Raw genomic sequence first — 27,852 nt, forward strand, 5'->3', positions numbered from 1 at the left:
GTAGTTTTGCGTTTACCAGAATGTTAGTATAGCTGAAATCATGCAGCCTTTTCATATTGGCTTCTTTCACTTGGTAATATTCATTCAAGTTCCCTCCATGTCTTTTCATGGCTTGATAACTTTTTCAATTATCCACTTTTGTAAAGTGTCAAGTGGGTTTTTCACTGAGAAGCAAGCAGTTTAACTACACACTTTGCTGACTGTGTGTGAATGACAGATGTGCAGTGACCAAGACTACCAAACTCTGAAAGAAGTGACGTGATTGGTTGTGATATACATCTGTTATTTACATAGTGATTTGTGGACTGAAGAGCTAGAAGCAAAATTTATACTTTATGTGTTAGTCACAGTTATGCTATACTAACTGAAGTACAAACCATTTGGGGGAGAAAATGTGTTATGTAACTAAACCATTGTGACTGAGATGCATGCATGTCAGAGCAGCACAAAGCAAGGCCTGCCAGTATTGTAAACTATTTTTCCTCAGTTATAAATGACTTGAAGCTATTCTGAAAAAAAAGGTGCCAGAAACAAAACTCTTGGTTTCCTCTTCCTTTTTTATTTTGTTTTTATAAGTAGAATATGCAAAAGTCAAAACCTTGATGGAACTGGGGAGGGAAGTGTGTAGATTATGTGGCACGTTGATGTAGCTTATCATCTTTTGGGAGTGATGCTGTGAAGAATAATGAAGTTGGAGTCAGCAGGCATCACCTAGAGTTTGGTTTGCGGCCTTTGCTGTATCCAGTCAGCTATGGCAGGAATGCTTTGGACTTTCCTGCGTAATGTCACCAGCCTGGGATGGATGTCCAACAAATCAGGTTTAAAGACCAAAAGTGTGGTACTGCAGATTTCCCAGTAGAAGTCTGCCCAAGTTACCTAGTTTAAAGGAAGCAAATTTTCATTGGAACATAAAAGGCCTAACTTCTTAATCTGAAGGTAGTGTATGACAAGCAGTGGGAAAGCTGGACAGCCCCATGTAAAACAATGATATTGGAACACTCCCTCACAGCATACACAAAGATTAACTCAAAATGGCTTAAAGACTTAAACATAAGACAGGACACCATAAGTCTAGAAGAAAACAGGCAAAACATTCTCTGATATAAATCACAGCAGTGTTATCCTAGGGCAGTGCACCAAGGCAATGAAAATAAAAGCAAAAATAAACAAACGGGACCTAAGTAAACTTAGAAGCTTTTGCACAGCAAAGGAAACTATAAACAAAAGGAAAAGACAACCTATAGAGTAGGAGAAAATAATTGCAAACGATGCAACTGCCAAGGGCTTAATTTACAGAATATATAAACAACTCAATAACAAATAACCCAATCAGAAAATGTGCAGAAGACCTAAACATTTCTCCAATGAAGACATACCAATGGGCACATGAAAAAATGCTCAATATCACTAATTATCAGAGAAATGCATATCAAAATTACAATGAGGTATCACCTCACACCAATCAGAATGGCCATCATTAAAAAGTCCACAAATGAAAAGTGCTGGAGAGGGTGTTCAGAAATGTTTACTCCTCCTACATTGTTGGTGGGATTGTAGTTTGGTGTAGCCACTATGGAAAACAGCATGGAGATTTCTTATAAAACTAAAAATAGATTTATGATCCAGCAATCCCACTCCTGAGCATGTATCTGAAGGGAATTCTAATTCAAAAACATACATGCACCCCAGTGTTCCCAGAAGCACTATATAATAGCCAAGTCATGGAAGCAACCTAATGTCCTTCAACAGATGACAGGATAAAGAATCTGTGGTATATTTATACAATGGAATACTACTCAGCCATAAAAAAAGAATTTGCGTTGCATTTGCAGCAACGTGGATGGACCAGAAGATTGTCATACTAAGCCAGACAAAGACAAATATTGATACGATATCACTTACATGTGGAATCTTAAAAAATTACACAAATGAACTTATTTACAGAAAGAGACTCACAGACATAGAAAACAAACAATGGTTACCAAGGGTGAAAGGCAGTGGGAAGGGATAAATTGGGAGTTTGGGATTTGCAGATACTGACTACTACATATAAAATAGATAAACAATAAGGTCCCACTGTATAGCACAGGGAACTATATTTAATACCTTGCAATGACATCTAATGAAAAAATATGAAAAGGACTATATACATATACATATACACAACTAAATCACTGTGCTGTACACTAGAAATTAACATACCATTGTAAACCAATTATACTTCAGTAAAAATAATAATAAGTAGTGTAAGTGAAAATAATCTGTAATTACAAAAGCAGAATGTGTATATGATAGAAAGTTACAGACTCCCAGTGCACAGAGGTTACTCATATTAATACCTCTGTGCATGGTATTTTTCTATGCATGTGTGTGTGTGTGTATTTTCACTAAAATGAGATCTTACAGTACATACTCTTGTAACTTGATTCAGTCTCTGCCTCTCTGTGATAATACATTTTCATCTTATTTAATACCCAATCAATACTTTTCTATTTCAAAAATGTTCTTTATAAGATAAAGCAGAATCCATCTCAGGACCATGCATTTCACCTTGTTATATTCTTTAACTTTCTTAATTCAGAACAGTACTCTGGCATTTTTCACTGAACTAGACCAAATAATTTTAAAATTTGTATGGAAACACAAGAGACCTTAAATAGTCAAAGCAGTCTTGAGAAGGCAAACAGAGCTGGAGGAACCATGCTATGCTCCTGTAGAAATCTACAGTAACCAACACAGCATGGTACTGACACAGAACCAGACTCATAGATCAATGGAAAAGCATAAAGGGCCCAGAAATATACCCATGCACTATGGTCAATTAGTCTACAACAAGAGGCAAGAGTATACAATGGAGAGAAAACAATCTCTTCAATAAATGGTGCTGAGGAAACAGAACAGCTATATGTAAAAAAATGAAATTAGAATGTTCTCTACTACCATATAAAAACAAACTCAAAATGGATTATGGACCTAAATATAAGACTGGAAATGATAGGACTCCTAAAGGAAAACATAGAATACTCTTGGACATAAATTGTAGCAATATTATTTTGGATCTGTCTCCTAAAGCAAAGAAAATAAAAGCAAAAATAAACAAATAGGACCTAATTAAACTTAAAAGCTTTTGCATAGCAAAGGAAACCATCAACAAAACAAAAAGGCAACCTGTTGAATGGGAGAAAATATTTGCAAAATGATATAAGCCATAAAGAGTTAATGTTCAACATATATTAACAGCTCATACAACTCAACATCAAAAATACAAACAATCTGATTAAAAAATGGGCAGAAGACCTGAATAGACATTTTTCCAAAGAAGGTATGCAGATGGCCAGCAGACACGTAAAAAAAAGCTCAGCATTATTAATCATTAGGGAAATACAAATCAAAACCACAATGGTATTATCACCTCACACCTGTCAGAATGGCTGTTATCAAAAAGATCACAAGTAACAAATGTTGGCAAGTATATGGAGAAAAGGGAACTTTTGTACGCTGTTGGTGGGAATGCAAATTGATGCAGCCACTGTGGAAAGCAGTATGAAGTTTTCTCAAAAAACTAAAAATAGAACTACCATATGACCCAGAAATTCTGCTCCTGGGTATATATCTGAAAGAAACAAATACACAAATTCAAAAAGATACATGCACCCCAATGTTCACATTATTTACAGTAGCCAAGATATGGAAGCAACCCAAGTGTCCATTGACAGGTGAATACTATTCAGTCACAAAAAAGAATGAAATTTTGCCATTTACAGCAACATGGATGGGTTTGAAACCATTTATGCTTAGTGAAAGAAGTCAGACAGAGAAAGACAAATACTGTATGGTATCACTTACATGCAGAATCTAAGAAATACAACAAACTAGTGAATATAACCAGAACAAAGAAGCAGACCCACAGATACAGAGAACAAACTAGTGGTTACCAGTTACATGAGACATTCAATACTTTATTATAAAATAGACTTTGTGTAGATGATTTTGCCCAATTGTAAGCTACTGTAAGTGTTCTGAGCATATTTGAGGTAGGCTAGGCCAGGCTATGATATTCAGTAGGTTATGTGTATTTTTTGACTCAAGATACTTTCAATTTATGAATGATTTATTGGGATGTAACCTTACTGTTAATTGAGGAAAATCTGTAATAATTTGGCTCCATAGCATCTTCTAAAAGTCACCAAAGAATCTTTGGTTTTGAGGTGTGTGTGTGTGTGTGTGTGTGTGTGTATTTGGTGGCGGTGATTATCATACACTCATGGATTAATTCATTTTGATTTGTTTTAATCCGCTGCAGCTAGCATTCTTATTGAAGCTTGAGTTGTCCCATGTTTGGCCAGTGGGAATCTCTTTGAGGTGGCTGCTGAGTTCTTTTGATACAACCCCAGTCGGTTTGTTTGTCTGTTTGTTTTGATAATTTATTTGGTTCTGGTATGAAAAAGTATTCCCAGCTCATGTTTTACATTTCCTGCCCCAAAATGAGAATGAGCTATTTCTTCAAGAAGCCCTGGTTCTTTTTAGTATTCAGAGACCAGAATCTGGGTCCTAGGGTACCCAGAACAGCAAGGTTGGTCATTTTTTCAAGAAAATGAGATGCAAAATGCTTTTTTTCTTTATCCTAAGATAAAGTACATCATGAACCAAAAATGGTGTATGATTATTCTTTTTTGTTGACAGAATATCTATAATGAGATGTCTACTCAAATCATTGTGTTTTACAAATAATAATCTTTCTTAAACTAGTTTTTACTAAGAAGAGTACACAGGTACTTCTCCACAGACTGTGCATCAATTTGGCACAATCTCATTTGTTTCACTTTGCTTTTGTTTTGCAGTGACAGCTTTTTTAAATGATTTTGTTGTTATATAATTATATAAAATATTTTAGTTTGTGTTTCCAAAGTTAAGTCCACCAAAAATGTTTATTCCAAGAAATTTAGCCTTTGTCCCTACTCGCTAAGCTCCTCCCTCCTCCCTATGGGCAACACTTTTTTCAATAAGGTTTTATAAGTTTTTGGTATGTAGATATAGATATAGATATATAGATAAAGATATAAACTTGTATTTTTTAAGATGTAAAACATACTCACAGAGTTACCAATAAACCACTCTTTTTCCCCTAAATATGTGTCCAAATCTTGCAGAAGATGAGGTGCATCACACGTAAGTAGCTCCTTAAACATCTGATCCTAGGAGAGAGAGAAAAAGACCACTTGAAGGATAATAGGAAGAAAAATAAATAATACGATTTGAAGAGGAAGTAGATTTTTCCATCTTCATTTTCCCGTGAGTTCAAAAAAGAAGAGGAGAAGCTACATGTTATTGGTGGGTGGTTGTTTTTTAAAATGTATGTCATAGAGATTCAGGTTTGATTCTCTACAGACCTTATTTCCCCCTTTATTACTCATGGATTAAAAAATAAATATTTTTATCATCAGTTCTTATAGTTTCTTTGCATATAATGACTAAATATTTCATCCATAAAATCTTTACATGCTTTTTATCTTAATTTTTGTTAATGAAAATTATTCCATTATGTTTTTACATTTCTAAAATTCCCCCTTTTTTTAGCCTCCCTCTCTTTAAAGTAAAATAATGTAACTGAAGATAAAGAAATTAATTTTAATTTATAAGGCTAGATTCCCCCAGTTTGGCAGTCTTTCATCTCACCATTGTGCTTAACAGAAGTTAATTCATAATAAATCGTTACGCTCTCGGTGCTTTCTGGATTTCCTCTCTTGACATTGTGCCTTAGTGTGAGATTTGTCTGCCTTGAATATCATCTATAAAATCCATCATCTGGATGCCCCACTTTTAATATAATATGTAAGGTATCATCACAAATCAAAGAATATCCTCAGAAGAAAATTTACAGATACATCTATTTTAAAAAGTTATCTTTATGTTTTTACTTGGATCTCTGATGGCCAAATGATTTATTCATGTCCTCTTTCTTGGTAAGAAATACTTATTTGTTTATATTGGGCTAGTTTGTATCATGGATGTGAAATGTAAGCCAAATTGAAAAAAATTATAAAACATGTATATGACATTAATTAATATTCATAAGTGGCCTATAATAAAATCCAGCCTTTATTGAGGTAAGTCAGTTAGTGGATAAGTTTCTCACCAATTTGCTGATTTACTTCCTGTTAGTATTATGACTTAGCCAGGTAATATAGATTACTATAACATACTGTCTTTTATTTGTAGAGCACAGTTTGCTAAAGAATCACCATATATTTACATACATGTGCCAGATTTCACAAACTGGAGCTTTGGAAGCTTGTCATTATTTTGATTTTATATGCTCTCCACGGTTCTATACCTCCTTTGTATATAAGGTTCTCTCTCTATGGTGAATATATTCATAGTTCTAAATAAAATAGTGCGAGTCCTTCAGCCCCTTACACAGAATTTGTGAGCTGAGGTGCAATGGGCCCAGAAGCAAGTGGCACTTCCCACAGCTCAGCTGAGCATCAGTTGGGGAGGTAACAGCCAGCTTGGCTGTCCTAGAATAGCTAGAAACAGGGGGGAGTTAAACAGAGCAGGATGTAGCTGCTGGACGGCTTTCCAAAAACTCCTGAATACTCACCTGGGTAATTCTGTTACTTTTTCTAATGTGCATTTCCACAATTTAAAGTACACCAGTGCTGTGTATATGCAATTCCAAATAGAAATTTCTCTGCACTCTTGACTTCTCCTTTAGCCAGGTTCTCTTTATGTGTCTGGTTAATCATCTCAGTCTAATGAAATGTAATTGCTAAACAGCATAATTATTAGTATTTAAGAATCATTTTAAAACTCACCAAAATAACCTAAAGAAGATAAAATTTAATTATACATCCTTTTTAAAGTGCATTTTCTGATAAACTCTAGTGGTGGACTCTTAACTTGGTGGACTCAGAAATTTCCTACCTCCTCCAGAGCATTATAAGGCAGGAGGTTGTCACCCTGAAAAGTCATTGCTATAGTATTCTATCAAATGATCTTTAGCAGAATTAGGGAGGTTTGTGTATTTCTCCAAAGCACCATTTTAAAATTCACAGTACTAAAAGCATTTAGTATTGGAAATGGGCCACTAGCATTCCTTCAATCCTGCTCATCCTTCATCTCCCCACCCACCACCCCCTGCCCTGTTCTTCAGATGAGGAACCTGAAACAGATGCAAAGTTTAACCACAGAAACACTAGTGCCAAGTGCAAAGATTATCAATGTGACCAATGCCGAGAGACATATTTTGCCTTATAAATTAAATTTAAATTAACTTTAAAATGTTAATTGGAAATAGAATTTTAGCAACCAATACTGAAACATTTATAATCGTGTATTTGGTAGTTTTTTTAAACACATAGAATAAGAGGACTTTTTTCACTATCCATTCTTCTTTACTGCATCAATATTCTGCTTTCAAAAATTTTACCTGACCACAAGGTGGCAGCAAAGCAACCCACTACGGAGAGACAAGCTGATGCGATACAAAAGAAGTGTGCGTGTTTCATTGTCTACTGCAAGTTCTTCTTGTTAATCAGATAATCAGATAGCCAAGCTATCTGCAATATTTCTGCAACATGTCCCGCTTTCTGATGGTTTATTCATGAACTTGGATTATGTCTTGCGAATTTTTTTTAAGGTAGGTGGTATGTAACAGCATTGTAATTCAAACATTAAGCATTCCTCTTAACATAAACATTCAAAGAATATTTTCCTCTGGGAGGTAGCCTCTGGTGTGGAGCCTCTGCCCCAGAAAGGTACAAAGCAGAGAAACAGAGATGGGCAAGCCCATGTGGAACAAAAAGCTTTAGATACTTTTTTCTAAATTGAGGATTATGCATCTACTTGTCTCTGCATTTATAAAGATATGTGAAATATAAATGTCATGACTGACAAATAAAAACAATGAGCACTGAATGGTATGATAACACTGTATTAATTATAACAACTAATATTTATTGAACACTTTCTACTTAGCCACAGGTACTTATGCAACCATTTCATCCTCCCAACATACTTCAAAGCAGATTCTGTGATCTCTCTACTTTACAGACAAAGAATGAAAATTTGATAGGGAGTTAAGTGACAACTGGTAAAAAGAGAATCAGGATTCAAGCCTGGCAGTCTGACTCCAGAGCCCAAATGTATTTCTATCATCAAAGCTGGGCTTTTATGTAAGACTTTGTTCTGGTTACTCAGATGTGTGTGTGTGAGTGTGTGTGTGTGTGTGTGTGTGTGTGTGTGTGTTTCTCTACACACACCTTACATTTATGTCAAGGAATCAGTACATGTGAATACTTTTATGTTCCAAATATCTCTATTCAAATCAGAGGGTCCTATTAAACAAACAGTATTTAGAATAAATATGCTTAAGTACATTGATAAGACTGCCACTTGTTTTGTGCTGGGGCTTTTGGATATAGGTCTTAAACCATGACATGCACGTAAATACTCGTGCACAGCTGTTTTGAACGGCTGCTGGCCCCGTGGCATTACACCCGGTGGTTAAGAACGTGGAGGCTGAGTCAGAGTGTCTGGGATTTGAATTCCTTGTGCACCACCCACCAGCTAAATAACCTTAGGCAAGTTATTTACAGTACATGAACCTTAATTTCTTCATCTGGAAGACGAGGATAACGAAAGTTTCCAAAATTAAAGTGAAGAAGGCTTGATGATAAGAGATACGAACACTGGGGATGTGCCCCAAGTAAACAAAGGAGTAAATAAAAACAGAGGGTGGCATCCAGGAAACAGGACTCCAGCTCAAGAGAAAGACATTCCTGGAATGGCAGTGAAGGGAAGTCCAATGATGACAGCTGGGCAAAAAGCCTAGACAGCTCTCCAAAGGGAAAAGGACATCTCTGGCCAGCCAGCTCCAAGAAAATAATGGAAATAATAGGTTACCTGGTATCATTTACTCGGTGGAAAATTATATCGGCAGGCATTGAGTAGTGTGGGAAGGTTCAGCAATGGAAGTAGGAAGAATTAAGCAAGTGAAAAAAGGCAATTACTAATTTGAGGAAGAAAGTGAGAAAGGAAATATAATCAAAGTATACTACCATGCACGATTCTGCACACTATTTGTATACGCATATTAATGTAATGACTGAACATGGATTTCACCACAAAATTTTAATATATTGGGAGTTTGGGGGAAGAGGAGCAGAGAGAATGACTACATAAGAAATAAATTCTCATTAATTTAGTCTACTGAAATGACCTAAAATTAGTGAATCAAAGAAAGCCATATTTACATATCCTATAGAAATATGAAGATATGGAAATCCTAAAGAAACAGCTGAAAGTGTTAAAATGAGGGTTGCATCTGAGGAAGGGTTAATATGAAGAGGTAGGACTGGGAATCACTGTAGTACTTTGTTTGAAACTTTTTAATATAATTGGATATTTTAAAACCATGGTATGTCTTACTTTGATTTTTTTAAAAAAGGAACTTTTAAAAGCACCTAACATAATGTTTGGCAAGAGGAAATGATTAATAGCAGTAATAGCAAACTGATCACATTACTTTTACATCTTGTTTTTTCTCTGCCCAAGGAAAACATGACATGAAATCGTCCAACGTGTCCACGATTGCATCAACTTGACATTGTTCCAAGTCTGTTTTTCCAGCCAAATCTATGGAATAGAGAGAGGCCATTTTAAGACCAAGAATATGCTCAATTTAACTTACTATAGTAAAACTTTTTAAACAGGCAATATATTCACATGGTTCAAAAATTCAAAACAATATAAAATAGTATCCATTGAGGACTAACTTCCACCCCTGCCCCCGCCCACTTCATTTTGCTTCCTTACCCACCATACTGGTAACCACTTTCATTAGTTTATTTTGTATTCTTCCATTGTTTCTTTGTGAAAATAAGAATATATATCCCACTCAATACGCACCTCCCCCATATGTCCTAGAGAGCCTTTCTTACAGGTCCCTTAAGGGCATCCTTGCTCTTTTTTCAGCTACATGGGATATCTTTAAGCAGAAATGCTGCAAATTTATTTTATGATCCTCAACAGATTAGGTTTGTTTCCAGTCTTTTGCTAGTACAAGCAATACTACAATGAATAACCTGTTATCTTTTATCTTGTAGAAGGAATTATTTTTATTTTGCAGATAATTTTTGTCAGGAGCATTTGTTTTCTTCTTGGAAACTAAGTTTAAAATAATAGAGGAGGTTTTTTTTTTTTTTTCTGTCATTCATTGATTATCATTTTGTTAAGGAATCATTGGTCTTCCCAAATATTTTCCCATTGGTGTCAATTTAAAATGCTTCAGTGTGGAAGCATTTTAAGATAGGTTGCTTTTGTACAACTGTATAAATTTGCTAAAAATCAAGGAACTATATACTGACAATGGGTGAGTTGTATGTTAATTATACCTCAAGAAAGCTGTTAAAAGTGAAAGAAAATGCTTCAGTAATTTGATTTCTTCTGTAAACTATCTATATTTGTGAGTGTGTGATGTTCAAAAGCTGATTCTTCTTTCTGACCTTGGAAAGTCCTTCCGAATTGTATCATAGGTTCTCTTCACTCATTTTCATCCTTACTCCCTACTCTGACTTCCACGCGCAAGGCTTCAGTCAGTTTTATGCAGATGACTCTGTATTCAACACGTTTAGTCCTAAATTCCAGGTCCATATCCTCAGCCTCCTTTTGGGTAATCCTCTGTGTATCCTTTTGGCCCCTGAACTTCCTTCAGCAAATCCCAAAGTGCAGTCATCCTGTCCTACTGCAAACCAGCTCTTCTTCCTCATTCATTCAACAAATAATTACTGGGCTCCAACTGTGCATCGGCCCCAACAGTGGCTCCAGCAGTGAACCAAGGGGGTGAATCCCTTGCCTGCGTGGCACTTATGGCTAACTGGAGAGGACAGACAATGAAAAGGATATCGCAAGTTAAAGGAATTTTTTTTTTTAAATAAAGAAGAGGAAAAGAAGGAGCCATGAGAACAACAGACTATGTCCAACCTGCCATCTGCCTGGCCCTCACTCTTCCTACTCCAAAACAGTGCCCTCCACACGCCAAACCCTGCTTTCTAGCCCTGTGATGATGCTGTCTTCACAAACTTTCTCATATTTTCCTTACTCCTTGTTCTTTTCCATTTCTGTCTGGACTATTTCAATGACATCCATATGTGCATCCCTGCAGTCATGCCAAACTGATAGAAAGCATGGCCGGAATAATCTTCCAAGCTCATAGCTATGGTTATGTTGCTTTTCCAGGTTAAAAACCTACAATTGAAGTCAGACATGCTAGCAAAAGTTTGGGTTCAGACATGTCTAATTTTTCAGCTGAATTCCAACAAGGGATTGGGAGCAAGGAAGTGCAGTTCAGGAGAGTCTGTAGGTCATATAAAATAAAATTATATTATTGTCTAGGGAACTCATGGAAAATTAAACTGATAGCAATAGTACAAGTATACTTCTCTGGCATTTAATCCCATTTAATCCTATTCTTTGTAGTATAGGGTTAAATAATAAAGTTATTTAATGAATATTAAATATATGCCTTTTTTTCAGTTATCAAAAATCTTAAACACAATAAATGTATTACCTGTGTTTCTGGTCAAATATCTTGCGATTGCTAGGCTCTGGTGAAGGTTAAGTCCATCGACTTCCAAAATGGGAATTTTGCCAAATGGAAGAGCTTAAAATAAAGTGAGCAAAGAGTCAACTTCTAGAGCAAAATCAAGACAGAATATTTCCATTTTACTGATAATGGTGGAAACAAAGCATGATTTTAAGTTACAGAATTCTTGAATATTTATTCTAAAAGGAACATTGGGCACCCTCTAGTGGAATCCTTATGTTTTACAAGTAAAGTGAGTCGTTCAAAGATCTGTTACAGAGTTAGTGACAGAACCAGATCTAGAAACCAGGCTCATGGTGACGCTATACATCATACTATATATCATCTCATAAATTTACTAATTAACTTTTGAAAATATTTTCTTTTAAAGCTTCATTAACTTTTCTGGCTTCTATCAGAGATCAAATTATTCTTTAAAAATACAGTCTGAGAAATATGGCAAGTTTGATTTACATATTGAGTTATGGTAAAGAATTTAGCCCAAATTATTATTTTGATGAGTGACTATTTGACATACATAGTAAGGTAATAGCGTATCTGGATAGATATAGGACAGACTCATAGCGTGTTATTATTTTATCTGTAAATCTTACTTTTTTTCTTATCTAAACGTATTATATTTTTGTCAGAAAGTAATTTGTTACTCTTTAGTATAGAAAAATTATAAGATAAATAAAAATAATTCTACCACATTGCTGGAAAACAAGCCGCTGAAAAACAAGCAACTAGAAAACAAGCCACACCTAAATTTCCATGAGCTTAAAATATTATATTCACACTTACTTGCTTAAAATGCACATGCTTGCTTTGTTTTAATGGTTTACGCAGTAGATGACCTATAACATCTATTATGCTAAAGAAAATTTGTAAGGAGAAATCCCGAGATTGACCATAAGGGCATGAAGGAGGGCAGATATTTCCTTAGGGTAAAACAACGGCCGGTCCTGGAAAGCCAGATCATCCATTAACAGAACTTTGTCCTGGCCTGAAAGCATGCTGTTTAACCCGAGGGAAGTATTTGCTATCTCAAGATGTCCCAGAGGCAATAACAGGATAGACTTAGAAAATTTGCATACCCTGAGGAGGGTGATTGCTCCTGGAAGGAAATTAATTCCTGAAATTAATCAGTTAACCAGCAGGCAGAACTTAGTGCTTATCGCGTGGAATATCTAAAGCCCCACCTCTTTGATCGCATTTTTTTCTGAGTTGTATACTCGACCAGGCTTTCGCACCGCTCTAGATCCACGAGATCTTGAGTCCCCTGGTCCCATCTTTGCTCTTTACTTTGTCTCTTTCTTAAGTCTTGTGTCACCTGTCCTCAGACACGGTCCTGAGCTGCGCTGGACGCAGCACTACATAATTATACCATTTCAATATTTTAATTATTTTTCCCTATATGTATAAAAACAAAATCATAATGTATATAGTGTTTGTAAACCATTTTTCATACGATAATACCTTTCTGAAATTTCTCTATATCAATGAAACACCATCTTTCTAATGATAGATACTTTGCCATATGAATCATCACAATTTCCCTAACCAGTGGCTTAGCTTGGGACATACAATTATTTTTGAAAGACAGAAAAGAATAAAGTTCCACTTGAAATCCTGTGACACTGACACAGCTATTAGAATCAAACTTCAAGTGTCTTTCATATGTACTGAGTAAGTTCAAGATGAACTAGAGTTCACACCAGGAATAAAAACTTCTTTGAGTATTTATCTATAAGTGGGCCACATACTATTCTGAATGTCTGAGATACTGCAGTGCACAAAACAAAGTCCCAAATGAAGCTGACATGAATTGTGATCCCTTATTTGAAGCAAAGTATGTGATCAAGAGGGAATTAGCAGGGGGAGGTGGGTATTGCTCAGTGGTAGAGTGTGCTTAGCACGGTGGGTTCAATCCCCAGTATCCCCATTAAAAAAAAGTGGGGGAGAATTAATACGCCTAACATTTGGGGGTGGTTCTTCATGGGCATCATACTAAATATTTAACATGCCCATTAGGTCTTCTGGTACTTACAACAACCTTGTGAAGTAGGAATTAATTACTATCTCATTTTATAGGTAAGGAAATGAGATGAAGAGAAGTTACATAAATAGTCCAGATCACACACCTGGTAAAGGTGAGATCCAAACTGAGGTCAGTTAGAACTTTTGCTCAGCTGTTTTCTAGTTCTAAGAGCCATGTTTTGAGAAAGACATTAAAAATCAGAGCAAGCCAAGAGGACTGTATCCAAATTAGAGAGGGGTCTGAAAACCATCTAATATGAGGATTGAATGAAAAATTTAACACTTTCCACTGAAGAAGACAGAACAAACTAAGTGAAACATAAAAGCCACCTCCAATATGGCATAGTTATCAAATGGAAGAAAAACTTTTCTTATTCTGACTATCTGTAAAATGCAGGACTAGAACCAAGAAGTAATTTTTGAAAGGACTGATTTTAACTCAAAATGAAAAATAATGTTACCATTGGAACTTTTGACAATGGAATGTGTTTTCTTATGAGATGGTAAGCTTTCAGCTACTGGAAACGTTGAGCCAAGCTTGGGATAATTGCCAACAATTGGAATATTGGGCTGCATTTAGCAAGAAGAAATTTAAGAAGACAAATGCTAAGTCCTTTATTTGGTTCCAAAAAAAAATAATTTCAGGGTGTTGGAATTGTAACTTAACAGGAACACCTGTCAAAAAGCTTTAAGAGATTTAGTGAAGCTGAATGTAAGGTCTCAGTGTGCTTTGGCTGCCAAAATAGCTACTGTGATCTTGGTAAAATGTCTCAAAATAATGTCAAGGCTTGTGCCAGAAGTGATGGTCCCACTCTGCTCTGTGCAGTTTTTATGCCGGGAACACTGTGTTCCTCTAGAGGCACCACACATAAAATGGCAGACACAGTCTAACAGGAGCTTGTTTTACTTGGATGGTGAGGAAACCCAAACCAGGGGAAATAAATGGAACACTCCAGCAAGAGAAGAGAGTTGCGCCTTGGACCAAAATGTAATTGCAGATCTCAGATAGTCCATGGGAAACAGAATTTTAATCAAGAAGAGGAGTCAGGGGTAGGAAGGCTGAACTGAATTTCACAATGATGACCAGAGAAACAATCAAGGAAGTTCCAGAAGTCGGTATCTAAATAGAAGTATACATGAGCATGAGTTAGCTAGGGACTCAATTCTGAGTTCAGCCAAAGACCTTTATCCTCAATCAGAGCATTTTCATTGAACGGACTACATAGCAGTGGCTTTTTTTCTATGATGTCTTGAAGATACTAAATTTCTTCAGACAATTGGATGTGAGAGGAATATTAGTTTATTATCCATGAATTAACATTTTAAAGTCCAAGACCAATGTATGAAAGCTGTTTGGATAAGGAAGTTTCTTTTAAAAGATTTCCTCCCTTCTGCTTTCTATACTCTCTTCCCAGAATTTCATGGAGATGTTGGACCTCCTAAACTGATTGATTCTCAATTTTCCTTATCTTTTTTCTCTTATTTTTTTGTTTTTCCCTATTGTACTTTTGGGGGGAGTTCCTTATTTTTCATTGTATTGATTTGTTTTTGTCAAATATTAATTTTCATGAACTTTTTAATCCCCTAACATTCTTTTTCACAGCATCCTGTTCTTGTTAAGAAAGTATAGAATATCTTCTCTTTTCTCTCTGAGGATTTCATATTTTTGAAGTTTTTTTCTTGCTACATCACCTTGACACCCTCAGAGAGGTTTGCTTTTAGGTCTGTTTTATTAGAAGCTTTCCACATTATGGACTAATTTTTGACTTGCCATTTCTGTTTCAAAGAACAAAGAAATAAAAGCTAACTGGAATCTCAGGGTGGATGAGAAGGGCTTGCCAACATGGGCTGGACCATTTCACTGAGATCTCCCCATCTGTTAGGCATTTTTCTTGGACTGGTCAGTTTTCCCAGAGAGAATTCCTCCTATTTCCTGCCTGAGAGATATCAGCCTGGTTTCAGTTGATTGTAGAGCAGGGGAAACGGCTTCTCCTTCTGGACTTCCACTGAATGCCACTTTCCCTATAGCACTGTGTCCTCAGACATGCCTGGTGTCCTAGAATCCTCTGGTCCATCCTCTCTTGAAAGTGATCTCCATACTTCTGCCAGGGAGACAGGAGGATCTTGTTGTCACACTGCTTCCTCACATTCTTCTAGGCAGTCCTCCATCAGCTCAGCTCTTAGAGTTATCTGTTGCAACCAATTCCTGATCCTTTAGGGGCATCTCTGGAGTCACTCAGCTTTCCTTCTCCCCTTCCAGGCTTATATTTGAGCATCACTAGCCTACTAAGTCACCTTACCATTCCTTGACCTGCTTTCTAGCTTCCAGAATTTTGCTCTCATATTTAAGGTTGATTTCTTTATCTCTTGGTGGGGGAGGGGTGCCTTTTTCTCAAAAAGTACTTTAATATTATTAAAGGAGAGAGAAAATATAAAACCTGTGCACAACCTACTAGGTTTGACCAGGAAGAATTTTTTAATAGAAATATCCAATGATATTCTAGATTACAGTAGGAGGGATGTCACAGAGAGCTTCAAACACCAGAGAGTATTCCTAAATTAAATAGATGAGACCAGATATAATTTGCAATAGAAACTGCTTTTCAATATCTATTTTTTGATTTTTTTTCCTCAAAGTAATAAAATCCTGAATTTTTAGCAGGGCAAATGCTTATCCACAATAAAGTCAATGTTTCCCAGCTTCCTTTGCAGTAGCATATGACTAGCTGACTAAGTTCTTGCCAGGGCAATACAAGCAGAAGTGATGTGGGCGACTTTCTGGTCATTTTGCTGGGAGGAAGAGGTGTTTTCTCGTCTCTCTTTCACACTTTCCATGAGCTGGGATTCGGAAGGAGAGTGAACTATTTACATGGTGTGAATAAGAACCCAGTACAGGTGGCAAATGAACAGAAGAGAGGGAGCCTCGTTCTTGAGAGCTCATGGGGCAGAGCCACTATGCTAACTGGGGCTTGTATGCAAAAGAAATACATTCTTATTCTCTTTAAGCATTGTTTGTGTTGGATGTCTGTTAAAGCGTTTGAAACTATATCTTAACCATCACTAACTTTAAGATCACTTTCAACTCTAAGAATCTATGAAAATATTAAGAAAATGCAGTGATCCATTTTTAATAACATAATGAAAAGTTAAGGTAGAGTAGGGAATGAATAACTCAAACAAATTATATCTAAAAACTAAAAGGCAGACTTTGTCATATGTAAGATCTCCACAACTTGCTATCCATCTTGACTTAATTAATGGCTAAAATGAATACTCCACCTATTTTATGTCCATAGAATTAAAAAGCTCATGTACAAATTCTGATATCAGGAGAAATGCTTGGATATTAATGGTAAAGTTTCAGAAGAACAGGAAATGAGATATTCTATCCCACCAGAGAAGAGTTCTCTGATAAGATAAAGAGTAGTTACAGGGGCAATGACTTCAAAGGAATTCATGCTTCCAAAAGTCATGTGGCAATATTTTTTGTTAATATATAAATTATCATGATTGATAATATATCAATTATATGATTGTTACTGGCATTATCTAGTGCAAATAACTTGGGCCATAGCATTAAATGGACCTGTGTTTGAAAATCAGCTGTACCTTGCTACAGCTGCGAACCTGGAAAAGTTACCTACACTGTGTGCTTCAGGTACCCCAACTGTAAAATGCAAACAATAACACATCCCATGTAGACCTGCTAGAGAAATTAAATGCAATAGGGTCTGGAGAGTATCTGCCAGCCGTAGATAGTCTACAAGTACTCAACAGCTGTTTTCTTCAGCTTCATCTTTATGTACATTTTTAATCATCTAGTCTTCAAAATATAAATTTTAAATATATAATTTTTAGTTAGTATTTCTAGGTAACATGGCAAGCATCTAGATGACTTACAACTTACTGAGAACCACACCCTGTTGTTTAATGTAATCATATTTCTAATTCTTCCTCATTGTTCTCAGTGCTAAGTAGCATGTTTCATTGGGTTACCTAGCCAATTTGTAAATTTGTTCTTTCCTCTGATCAAAGAGATCCCAGTTTTATTCAGGTATCCACCTCTCTCTCATATAGTCACAGGCCTCATGAAACTTGGTTTCATCTCCAGCTTCAGAGTTGGACTAGATGGTTCTAAGCTTCTTCCCACCCCCTTTGCCAGTGATGGGTTCAGAAATGGACATGTGACCCAATTGAGCCAGTGAGACACAAGAGGTTTGCTGAGGTCTTCTGCGGAAAAGTTTTCTTCATCCTTCTGGGAACACTTAAGGAAGCAGAGCCTCCTCTTAACTCGGCTCAGTGTTGCGGCTGCATGCTGTGAGGTTGGAATTGCAGCAGGCATATGTTGCTGCCAGCCTTGTGATGCAGCCAACACAGGAAGACAGATAAAGCCATCCTTTGAAACCTAGATTTTCCTCTGGATTTTCAGTTATGTGACACATTTCATTTCCTTGTTATTTAAGGCATTTGAGTTTGTTTTTCTGTTAGAGCAGCTTTTCTGACCCGTTGTCAAATCATTTTCCACATCTGTAGCAAGCCCATCCAATTCCAATGATCACAAGTTTGCCTTCAGTATTCCCCCGCTTCAGCTCTGCTGCTGGGGCTTCATGTTGGGTTATTTTTATACTCCTTTTCTGTCAGGTTTGTGTTTTCAGCTCAAATAGAATTTTCTGGGTCACATAGCATTTATTTAACTTTCCTGAACTGCTGCTTCTCAATGTAAAGCTACATGAGATTAAAAAACCTTTTTTTCTTTTCCCTGAGGAAAGACAAGAGGGTCTAGAAACATTTTCCCTACATACATTTTCATGAACTACTGTTTGTGCTACTTACTTGATTTGATTTCAGGCCAATCAGCTTGTTCTAGTCTGTGGTCTTCATACTTTATGTCCAAATATGCAAATATGTACCGAATAATTTCTGCTCTCCCCCTCATATTAAAGTAAATGAGTTTGTAGTTTGGCATGATGTAATTCTGGAAAGAGAAAAATAGAAGGATTATTTAAACATCCCTCTAGAGATGTCTCAACATTTTTCTTGGGGGACTTTTTGAAAACTTTATGGAATCTTCTGGGATAACTGGAGATAATTAGAAGATATTTCAAAATGAGTATTATAAATCATGATCCTAATAACATATGGGGAAAACTCGACTGAAATAAGATCATGGCTCTCTCTGTTTAAGAACTAGCTGGAATGTTCCAGGGAAATAACCAAAGTCAAGTTTTATTTATAGAAAGACATAAGACTAAGAGGGTATCAATACACCAACCTTCAAAGGATGGAGTCAGAAGCTTTCCATGTTAAGATGTTTTTGTCCAGCTTTTTGCCACTTGTGAGTGGTGTTTGACATTTGGTTTGTCCTTTGCTTTGGTGACACAGCTGAGTTTGTGAGAACAGCTGGGTAGGGATTGCAAGGGCAGGGAACACACAACAGGCATGGGAACGAGCTATGTCAGCCTGCTATCCCCTCCCTTCCCTCCCTTGTTGCTTTTCCCTCTAGGATTCAAAGGCTTATGGCAATGGTGTTGTCTTCTCTCCTTTACTGCATCAGTGGCGCTGGGGTTTATTGGGTTGCTTGCACCATACAACATACTCCCATCTTGGGGACCTCTGGTGGGATGGGACAACGATGAGCATGTTTCTTTATTCCCTCTACAGAGGAACACGGAAGAAAGGAAACAAACTTTTCTTACATTTCAGAAAGTTAGCTAATACTGGCGATATTGGTTAACGGAGGTCATTATAATTTTGTGAGTTTTCTGTGATTCATATAATTTCATTTCCATTGTCTACACACAGTGAATGATTTTAAGCACTAAGAGTAGGATGTATTGTCATTTTATAATGATTAGGCAACTGAGAAAGAAACATTTTCATTTGAAATTCAGTTCTTCCACTTAGTTTCTGTGTACCTTTTGGCTAGTCAACAAAATCTCTCTGAATGTCAAAGCCCACTTCTTATAAACAGAGATACTAATGTGGATTTGGGGGTTAATGAGTAACACATGTAAAGCATTTAGCACAATGCTAAACACTTAATAATTATTAGTTATTAATAATAACTTTGAATTCATTCTACGGTCAAGAATAAACACCATGAATACAGCACACTGCAAATAAATAATATTTATAGTATTAAGTAAATAAAAATCATAAATGACATTTATTTAAAGTGGTGAGTTTAAATAGTTTATTCTCTCCTAAGGAAATATTTTCAGAGATATTAACAGAATATTACATAAAAAGAAAAGTTGGGCTCAAGTCGCAAAACAAAATTCCATCTGAAATCACATCTCATAAAAGATCAAATGCAAATCATAAAAATCTAGATTGCCAAGCTCCTATTTCACGGACATGCATATTTCATCCATCTGTGGAGAGGAGGACCGGAAATGACTTGTCTGATTGCTTATCTAGACCCCCTCAGGCTGAAGAAATGATGGTGATGGCGATTCCTAGAAACCCATTTCTCTGAGCCTGGGTTTTCCACGCCTAGATGTTGTGAAGGTGGTGCTCCTTTTAGAGACAGAGACCCTAGTCATTCCGTGTCCTGTCCTCTCCCATTAGCTTCTCTAGTCCCCACCCAAGTGAAATGTGGCACATGCCACTTGTATCAATATGTGAGAGAATGTTCTCTGCAGAAAGAAGAATTCACTAGCAAACTAACAAAGCTCCAAGATTTATAGCCCCAAATTCCTTTGAGGGAGAAATATGCATATAGGAAGTTCACATTTGGGACACTAAATGAAGTGCCCATCAGAAATGGAACCAGTTTCCAAGTTTCTTAGAAATGTTGAGCTTAGAAATAAGTAGTGGTAAATACACAAGACAAAAATAGTAAATAAAAAATATAAAGTAACAAGTTTCCTTCTGAAAAAAAGTAAACATTTTACATAATCAAAATAAAGGGAACACTGATGTAGGATGTAAAAAATGTAATTGTTACAATTCCTTGGTCAATTTTTTTAAATCTCAAGAACAAAAATAGTCTTCAGAGTAGAAAAAGTGTCTATCAGTTGCACTTCTTTATTTGAAAAGCATTCTACACAATTTTTTAATTGATTTTTATGTTGTAGGTCAGTGCTTCCAAAGAAATTATGTATTTTTTCTTTAAACATTTTATGTGTATATAGATTCACTTGTGTCCATATGATCAACATTAAAAATTAAACATAACTTTCTCTCATTTGGTCAAATATCACATAATTCTACATAAAAATGAAGGGGTTGTTTGTTGTTAATTTGCAAAATTATGCTATTTTATATTGTATTTCACTCAAGTAAAGGAAACATTTAAAAATTCTTAACACGGGTTGGCAGCTGTCTACTCAGTAAATAGATCTTTAAGATTTGGCACAGGCCTATGGACATCTGACAGGCTTATCTTTCCCTCTAGAACATCCTTTCAACAGTCATAACTCATGAATAAAGCTGTACTTGTACATCATATTTCTGTACTTACTTGCATAATTATATTTTCTACTGAGCAGAAGTCCAGTTTCTTGATTTTTATAGCTGCAAAACGTCACCCTTGAAGACTTGTCCTTCAGGGTACATGTGCACATTTTATAACATGAAAAATAAGTACTAAAGGTAAACGCTGTTGGAAATATTTACTAATTCTAAAAATCCTTTCAGGATTTTATAAGCCTTTGTGTAAAAACTAAACAGGAGGAATTCCAAGTAAATGTTTCAATGGCCAATGAAAACAGACAAGGAAATGTGCAATACAGTCTAAAGATAAGCAGAGAGGATCGTGTCCGGAAGAACAGTTTTCCCCTCACTGCACTTAGCAGTGTATCTGGTACAGTAATCTCACTTTGCTAAAGCCTTTATTTCATAAGGCTGATGGACTAAACGGGTTAAGTTAGCATTCATTCCCAGTGAGGATCAAGCTCAGGGTAGAGCAGGCTGATTGAAAGGAATGCGTGGTTTTGGAGTAACCCCTGCCACTCACTATCTGGATGGCCTTGGACAAGTCACCTGTTCCTGGCTTCACTTTCCTCACCTGTGAGATGGTAGTGAAAATACAGTGCTTGGCACATAGTATTTGTTGAAAAACAAAAGAGAATAAAAAGGAAGAGAAGGAGGCAGGAAGTGAGGGAGGGACAGTTCCCTCCCTAACAGAGATGAGAGTCCAGCCTTGTGTCGTTTGATTGGACTCAAATCCTAAAGACCACGTTCTTTCATCCACTTTTTCTGTGGCAGGGACACAAAAGTGAAAAGTTATATAAAAAGAAAATATAAAGTTAGAATTAAGAGCACGATAAACTTAGCCTGGACCAAAATGAATAGAAACAAAATGCCGTGAACAGAACTCAGAATTCTGAGAGAAGCCGTGGTCAGCCAGGAGTTTAGCTTCTTCAAAATAACGGGGAATGAAAATCCTCCACACACGCAAGATGGGAGAGTGGAGAGACATACTGCTGGAAACCGGAACCCCGCAGGCTTTTCTACAAATTGTTTAAAAAGGTCAAATTGCAAACCTTTTGTAAAACTGCTAAAGACGAAAATATATGGAAAGTCACAAATAATTTAAATTACAAATAAAAAGGGATCATAATAGCAAATAAAATAGATGATTAAAAATCATAAGGTAACACTACAAATAACTGTCACAGAATCTGAACACTTAAATGGAAACCCTGAGAAACACAAAAATTAACATAGTCCAATAAAAAGAAACTGAAAGCCTGCATCTGATAATGAGTAAAGAAATGGAATCGGTAATTAGTCACACCCATGAAAGACACCAAGCCCAGATGATTTTACAGGTGAATATTACTTAATCCTCAAGGCAAAGTAATCCTTATCTTTTAGAAGTAGTTTCAAAGACTAGAAAGACGACAGAAGTGCAAAGATGTTAAAAGAGGAAGATTATAGACTAATCTCACTTATAAATATGATATAAACATCTGTCGGGAGCCTTAAGTGAGTGGGCCGTGGGGCCCAGGCCAAAGTTCACAATAACTTACACCTGGTAAGAGGTAACTGTACGCATGCGCTAGGAGCATGAGTCCGCATTATGAACAATGCGCATGCGCCCCTAGCATTATAAAAGGGCAAGTGCGTACACCTGAGGGCTGGCCGCGCGCGTAGCACCCACTCGTCCTGCGGTAAAGCGCTCCACGTCACTCCTCGCGCCTTCTTCCAGTTGGGCAGCTCACCTCCTCGAATCCCTCTTCAGCCTCCCTCGGCTGACAACATCCTAAAAAACGTACTAGCTATTCAAATTTAGTGTATAAAATTAAATGTAATGTTGGGCTGCACCCCGCAGGCTGGTAAGCCTTGTAGTTGCCCAGCCTCGAGACTGAAGAAAGAGCCCGGAGACGTTGACAGAGACATCAGTGGTTACTGGACAGGGGATCTCACACATCTGAAGTGAAAGGTCCTGGAGCAACATCCCACCATGCACGGCAGACGACAAGCAGGATGCGGCAACACGCTTCACTGCTCTGGGAAGGAGGAGGCTACCATTTATAAAGGGAATTGATAACAGGTTGGCTTATCAGTTACAGGGAAACCAGTAATTGGGGCGGGGGACAGGCACGTAGGCAGTTGCTAATTCAGCCCATCTAATTAAGAGGATTGGATAGTCGTGTGAGGGAGGCAGACCTGGCAGAGCAGGGGATGTAGAGAGCAAGAGAACAACCATCATGAGTGTCCTGACCATTCATGTAATGGCACAATAGGGTTTATCCCAGGAATGCAAGGTATTTCAGCACCAAAACATTCATCTGTATCCTATACTACATCAATAGGTTAAAAGAGAACAACTGTAAGCCATCTTATCTTCTCAATGGATGCTAAATAAATGCTTTTTAAAAAAGCATTTATAAAAGTAATCACTCATTTGTGATCAAAACTCAAAAAAAAAAAAAAAAAAAAAAACCAAAAAAACCAAAACACTTATCAAACTGAGAATAGAAGGAAACTTCTTTAATCTAATAGAGGCTCTACGAAAAGACACAAAGCAAACGTCATACATAATGAGGACCAATGGAAGCATTTTTCTTTAATATCAGGAAAAACAAGGATCCCTATGATCCTAGTATTCAGCATGGTCTGGATGACCTCGCTAATTCAGTAAGATTAGACAACAGTAAATAACATATGTAAGGAATGGAAAGGAAGAGACAAAATTGTCCTTATTTGCAATTAAAATGATTGTGTATATTCAAAATCCAAGAGACTTTACAGAAAAACCTGATCCTAAACTTAAAAAGGAAATGCTAAAGACCAAGACAGCCAAAAAACCCCAACCAACCAAACAAAAGAACAGAAAGAGAGGGCTTCACCTACCAGACAGCAAGACTTTAAAAGCCTTGTACTTATGGTAACGTGGTGTTTGTTCAGGACTACATATAGGGGGTACACAGAGTCTCGAAACAGAACCTCAGGTGTACAACAGACAAGACATTACCATGGGGGCATACGAGGACGAGACTTTAAAGTGGTTCTGAGACAAAAGAGGAAAAATACACATAATGAAACCCCGACTTCACATAATACATAGAAATAACACATAAACATGACTTGATTGACCCAGGCAAACTCCAGTGTCGTGCTGGTCTCTTATTCCCTGTTAGCTTCACACTCTGAGCCCTACCACTGTCATTCTGTGTTAGGAATCCCATGCAGAGGAATCTGCATGTATTCTGTGAAATGATAAAGAAACAAGAAGTAAAAAGTCTGATCATGCTTAGGATCTCCTTTACACCTAAAACACTAACCACTGGTTTCCTTCCACCCCAAAGAAAGTCGTGTGAAGTTCCTGATTCAGCAGATAAATAACTTACTTAGACTTCTGTTTGGAAAATAAGGTACACATCTTCTTGAAGAACAAATGAATGCATGGCTAACAAACACCCTGGATAGAAATTTTCACGTGTGAACTCATATGCACATAGTCATTAAGTGCAAAAGAAAATATAGCTTTTAATTTAAAAATTAAATGCTTTACATAAAAAGTAAGAATATTTTTGAAAAGTTCTATCTCGGGTATTTCATTTCTCCTAGGTTTGTAGCTCTTTTTACTAGATACCAACATATTTTAGCTGGTTAACAACAAAATGCAGGAATCCCAGAGGGGATTTTAATGCAGTCATTGAAAATACAAGCTATTATAATAAAACCATTGAATTTTAACTAAGCTGATATTCTAATCTATATATTGCTGTAAGGGCACAGTAAAAACATAATCTCAAAAATTCTAGTGTCTGTGCCAGAAAGGTGACAACAATCCAAACTCAATTTTGTAGCAAAAGAGGCTAACATTCAATTACTTTGTTATGCACTTTAAAGATTTCAACAGGTAACTGAAAAAAGGGAAAGAATTTTAGGAGTAATTTTGATGGCTAGAAAGCTTACAGATAAGAAACTAACAATTCAGTCCAAAAACAGGTCACAAGGCAGTTAGACATGCACAGAATATGACAGTCATAAAAATAAGCCCTAAAATGAAGAGTGAAAACTATCTCATTTCTAGTCTTTGTACAGCTCATTCATATCACTTACTTGGGCTGTGTCTCTGTGGGGTTTCTCGTATCTTCTGTGCCCTCGTATGGGACTGTATCTTGGGTTTATATGATGAGTAAGATACAGTCACAAGCCAATGAGAGATGAGGTGACTTCCACATAAGTCTCTTCCTTTATGTCTTAGATGAAATATGCCTGCCAAAATGTGCAAGTCTGCAAAGACTTCTAGTTATTCTTGGAATTTTATAGGTTCTCTGTGTATAAATAACTTAAAATATTTGCATACAGTTGGTAAAGTCAAAGTTATAGGTGCTGAAGTGTGCCTCTTGCTACACATTTATTTTTAAAGTCTTAGAACTACAGGCACGTGGAGGAAATGAAAACTGAGGGCAAGTACACCATCCTTACAAATACACACATGGCTTGCTGCCTGACTTCACTAGATCTCCTTGGTGCATCCTTGGCTGACCACCTCCTCACCGGAACCCGTCTCAGACAGCCTCATCTTTACCTGCTCTGCGCTTATTCATCACAGTGTCTGACAACTTACTGTATTTTATTTGTTTGCTTTCACCCCCCCCTTCCCCCCAGTGGAATATAGGCTGTACCAAGGCGGGCACTTCATTGTTTAATTTAGTGTTGTGTCCTCAGTCTCAACAGGAGTGCCAGGCACATCGTAAGCACTCATATATATTTGATGAATGAATGACCCCAATTTCTATTTCCTCACAATTCATAATTTTACAAGAACTCTTCAAATTTTCATTGCTGCTAGTATATTTCACTACACAATTTTCTCAGAAGGGCTGAAACCAAGTCCGCCTTCACCAACTTCCTTTCCCCAGTTTATAATTAATCTCTCTGTTCAAAACAGTATTCCCTCTCCTGTCCTCTCTGACCTCTGTTCAGTGCTATGCTAACTGAACACTCATCAGCCAGCGTCAGAGGGCTAAAATTGCTGTTGTCAACAACATTGTTAACGTACTGAAATTACTAATAGGTATCACCATTAACCTACAAACTCAGGGTTGTTTCTTAAGGGCAAAATGAGCTAGCAAGACCCCTGAGCATGGACCACCTGGCCAGAGATAGCCTATGACTCTCAAAACTACGATTAAGAAATGTCACAGGAATGTCACAAAACAATGATTAATCGCAATCTCTTTGTTCTTCCTTTTAAAATAGACCCCTCCTAACTCACAGACCAGGCTGGAGTGGATCTGAGGCTTGTCTCCCACTCCCTTGCTTGGCGTCCTGTGATAAACGCTTCCTTTGTTGCAAACTGGCACTGTCAGAGCTGGGCTTTCTGTGCTGCAGACACATATGCCCTCTGCTTGGCTTCAGGGTTGTATTTTTTAAAGTAAGCCCGGAGGGGAAGATTCCCCTACATCTTGTTGATAATCCTTATACAGATTAGTAACAAATGCCTATATGTTTCAGAAATAAATTTTTTCGGTCCTTGGTACAGGAATGAATTCCAGCTACAGTATTAGAACAGTTCAGTGAAAAGATGCAGTGAAATACCTGCCTGTGCATTATTAGACCTGAAGGTTACACATTAAACTTTCTAGTGACAGTCTGTCTGGCTTTCAGCTTCCAGGAAGTGACACTCACAGGCAGCAATAGAAAGCTAGCAATCCTGTAATATTTCCTAAGTGCTTTTAACTTTGAAAAATGTGTTTACATCCATTTATTATAAACATAAGAAATGAAAATAAGTATCTATATTAGTCTGTAAAAAGTCTAATTAAGGAGACACAAGTACAGCCCGTTACCTGCCAGAAAGGTATCTATAGCTCAAAATCAAGTGCAAATGGCATGGGAGCTGTACAAAGTTAACACAGTGTGTTTAGTATCTTTCACTGAGTTTTAACTTACATTTTAAAAAATCTTTTGGTCCTCACTTCAGTTATTTTTAATCCCTATTTTATAGATGAGGAAACAGAGATACAGGGAAATTAGATACACTGGCCCAGAATTTGGGATGGGATAAGCCTAGGCCTTCAGATGACACATTTAATATTCTTTCCCTACATAATGTTTCAGTGGAAAAAAATCATATATTCAAAAAATAGCACTTTCCTCCTTTTCTATAACAGTTTTCTGCTTCACAACCCATTCTGCTTGGCTGGAGGAAAATAGAGCAACACATCACCAGTTTTGGGGAAGGGGTGGCCATTTGTTCCTTGGTCATCGATCAGTGCAGGCTGTCCTGGAGGCTGCCCACCGTCTCTGGGTGTGTGGGGTTCAGACCAGCAGCCCCTGCTGCTCCTGCAGTATCCTCATTCTGCCCAAATGTGGCGGTTCAGTCAGTTACAACGCTGCCTGAGGTTCCAACCGCCCACCGCCCAACACGACTACTTCTTCGACGTGGTCTTTCCACCTTCCAGGCAGCAAAAAGGGTCCCAGCATCCCTCTGCTCCGGAATCACACAGATTTCCCTTTCTCTCGCTTCTATCCCAGCCCAGGTGGGGATACTGCAAAATCTCCTAGTCTACCACCAGCTGTGGGACTTTGGGCAAGTTATTAAACTCTCTGTCTCAGTTCCTTCATCTTTAGATGAGGGTTTATTCTACAATAAATATTACTGAGTACGCAATCTTTGCTAAGTAATGTTCTGGATAATAGAAGTAAAGCAGTAAACAAATACAGACAAAAATCCTCACCCTCACGGAGCACTCTTAGGATATTAGTAGTAGCTCCCTCACGGGGCTTTGTGAGCATTTAGTAAGTACATAGATACATGC

The 27,852-nt window shown here is 37.1% G+C and overlaps 1 protein-coding gene across 1 annotated transcript; it reads right to left on the reverse strand.

The window, feature by feature from the left end:
- Window positions 1-663: 663 nt before the first annotated feature.
- Window positions 664-25,302, reverse strand: HPGDS (hematopoietic prostaglandin D synthase). Its single transcript, XM_006192275.3, has 6 exons — window positions 25,145-25,302; window positions 18,458-18,599; window positions 11,570-11,662; window positions 9,527-9,636; window positions 5,097-5,195; window positions 664-876 (listed from the first exon to the last, which is right to left on the reverse strand). Exons 2-6 carry the CDS (start codon window positions 18,588-18,590, stop codon window positions 712-714), a joined length of 600 nt encoding a protein of 199 aa, XP_006192337.1. The 5' UTR covers window positions 18,591-18,599; window positions 25,145-25,302; the 3' UTR covers window positions 664-711.
- Window positions 25,303-27,852: the final 2,550 nt, after the last annotated feature.

Source organism: Camelus ferus, chromosome 2, assembly GCF_009834535.1.
Source record: "Camelus ferus isolate YT-003-E chromosome 2, BCGSAC_Cfer_1.0, whole genome shotgun sequence".
Lineage (NCBI taxonomy): Eukaryota > Metazoa > Chordata > Mammalia > Artiodactyla > Camelidae > Camelus > Camelus ferus.

Coding starts and splice junctions, on each gene's coding strand:
- HPGDS (XM_006192275.3), bottom strand. CDS start 18,590: ATGCCAAACTACAAACTCATTTACTTTAATATGAGGGGGAGAGCAGAA. Junction 11,663..18,457: donor TTGGCCTGAAATCAAATCAA/GTAAGTAGCACA, acceptor CTTTATTTTAAG/CTCTTCCATTTGGCAAAATT. Junction 877..5,096: donor AGTGGTTTATTGGTAACTCT/GTGAGTATGTTT, acceptor CCTTTAAACTAG/GTAACTTGGGCAGACTTCTA.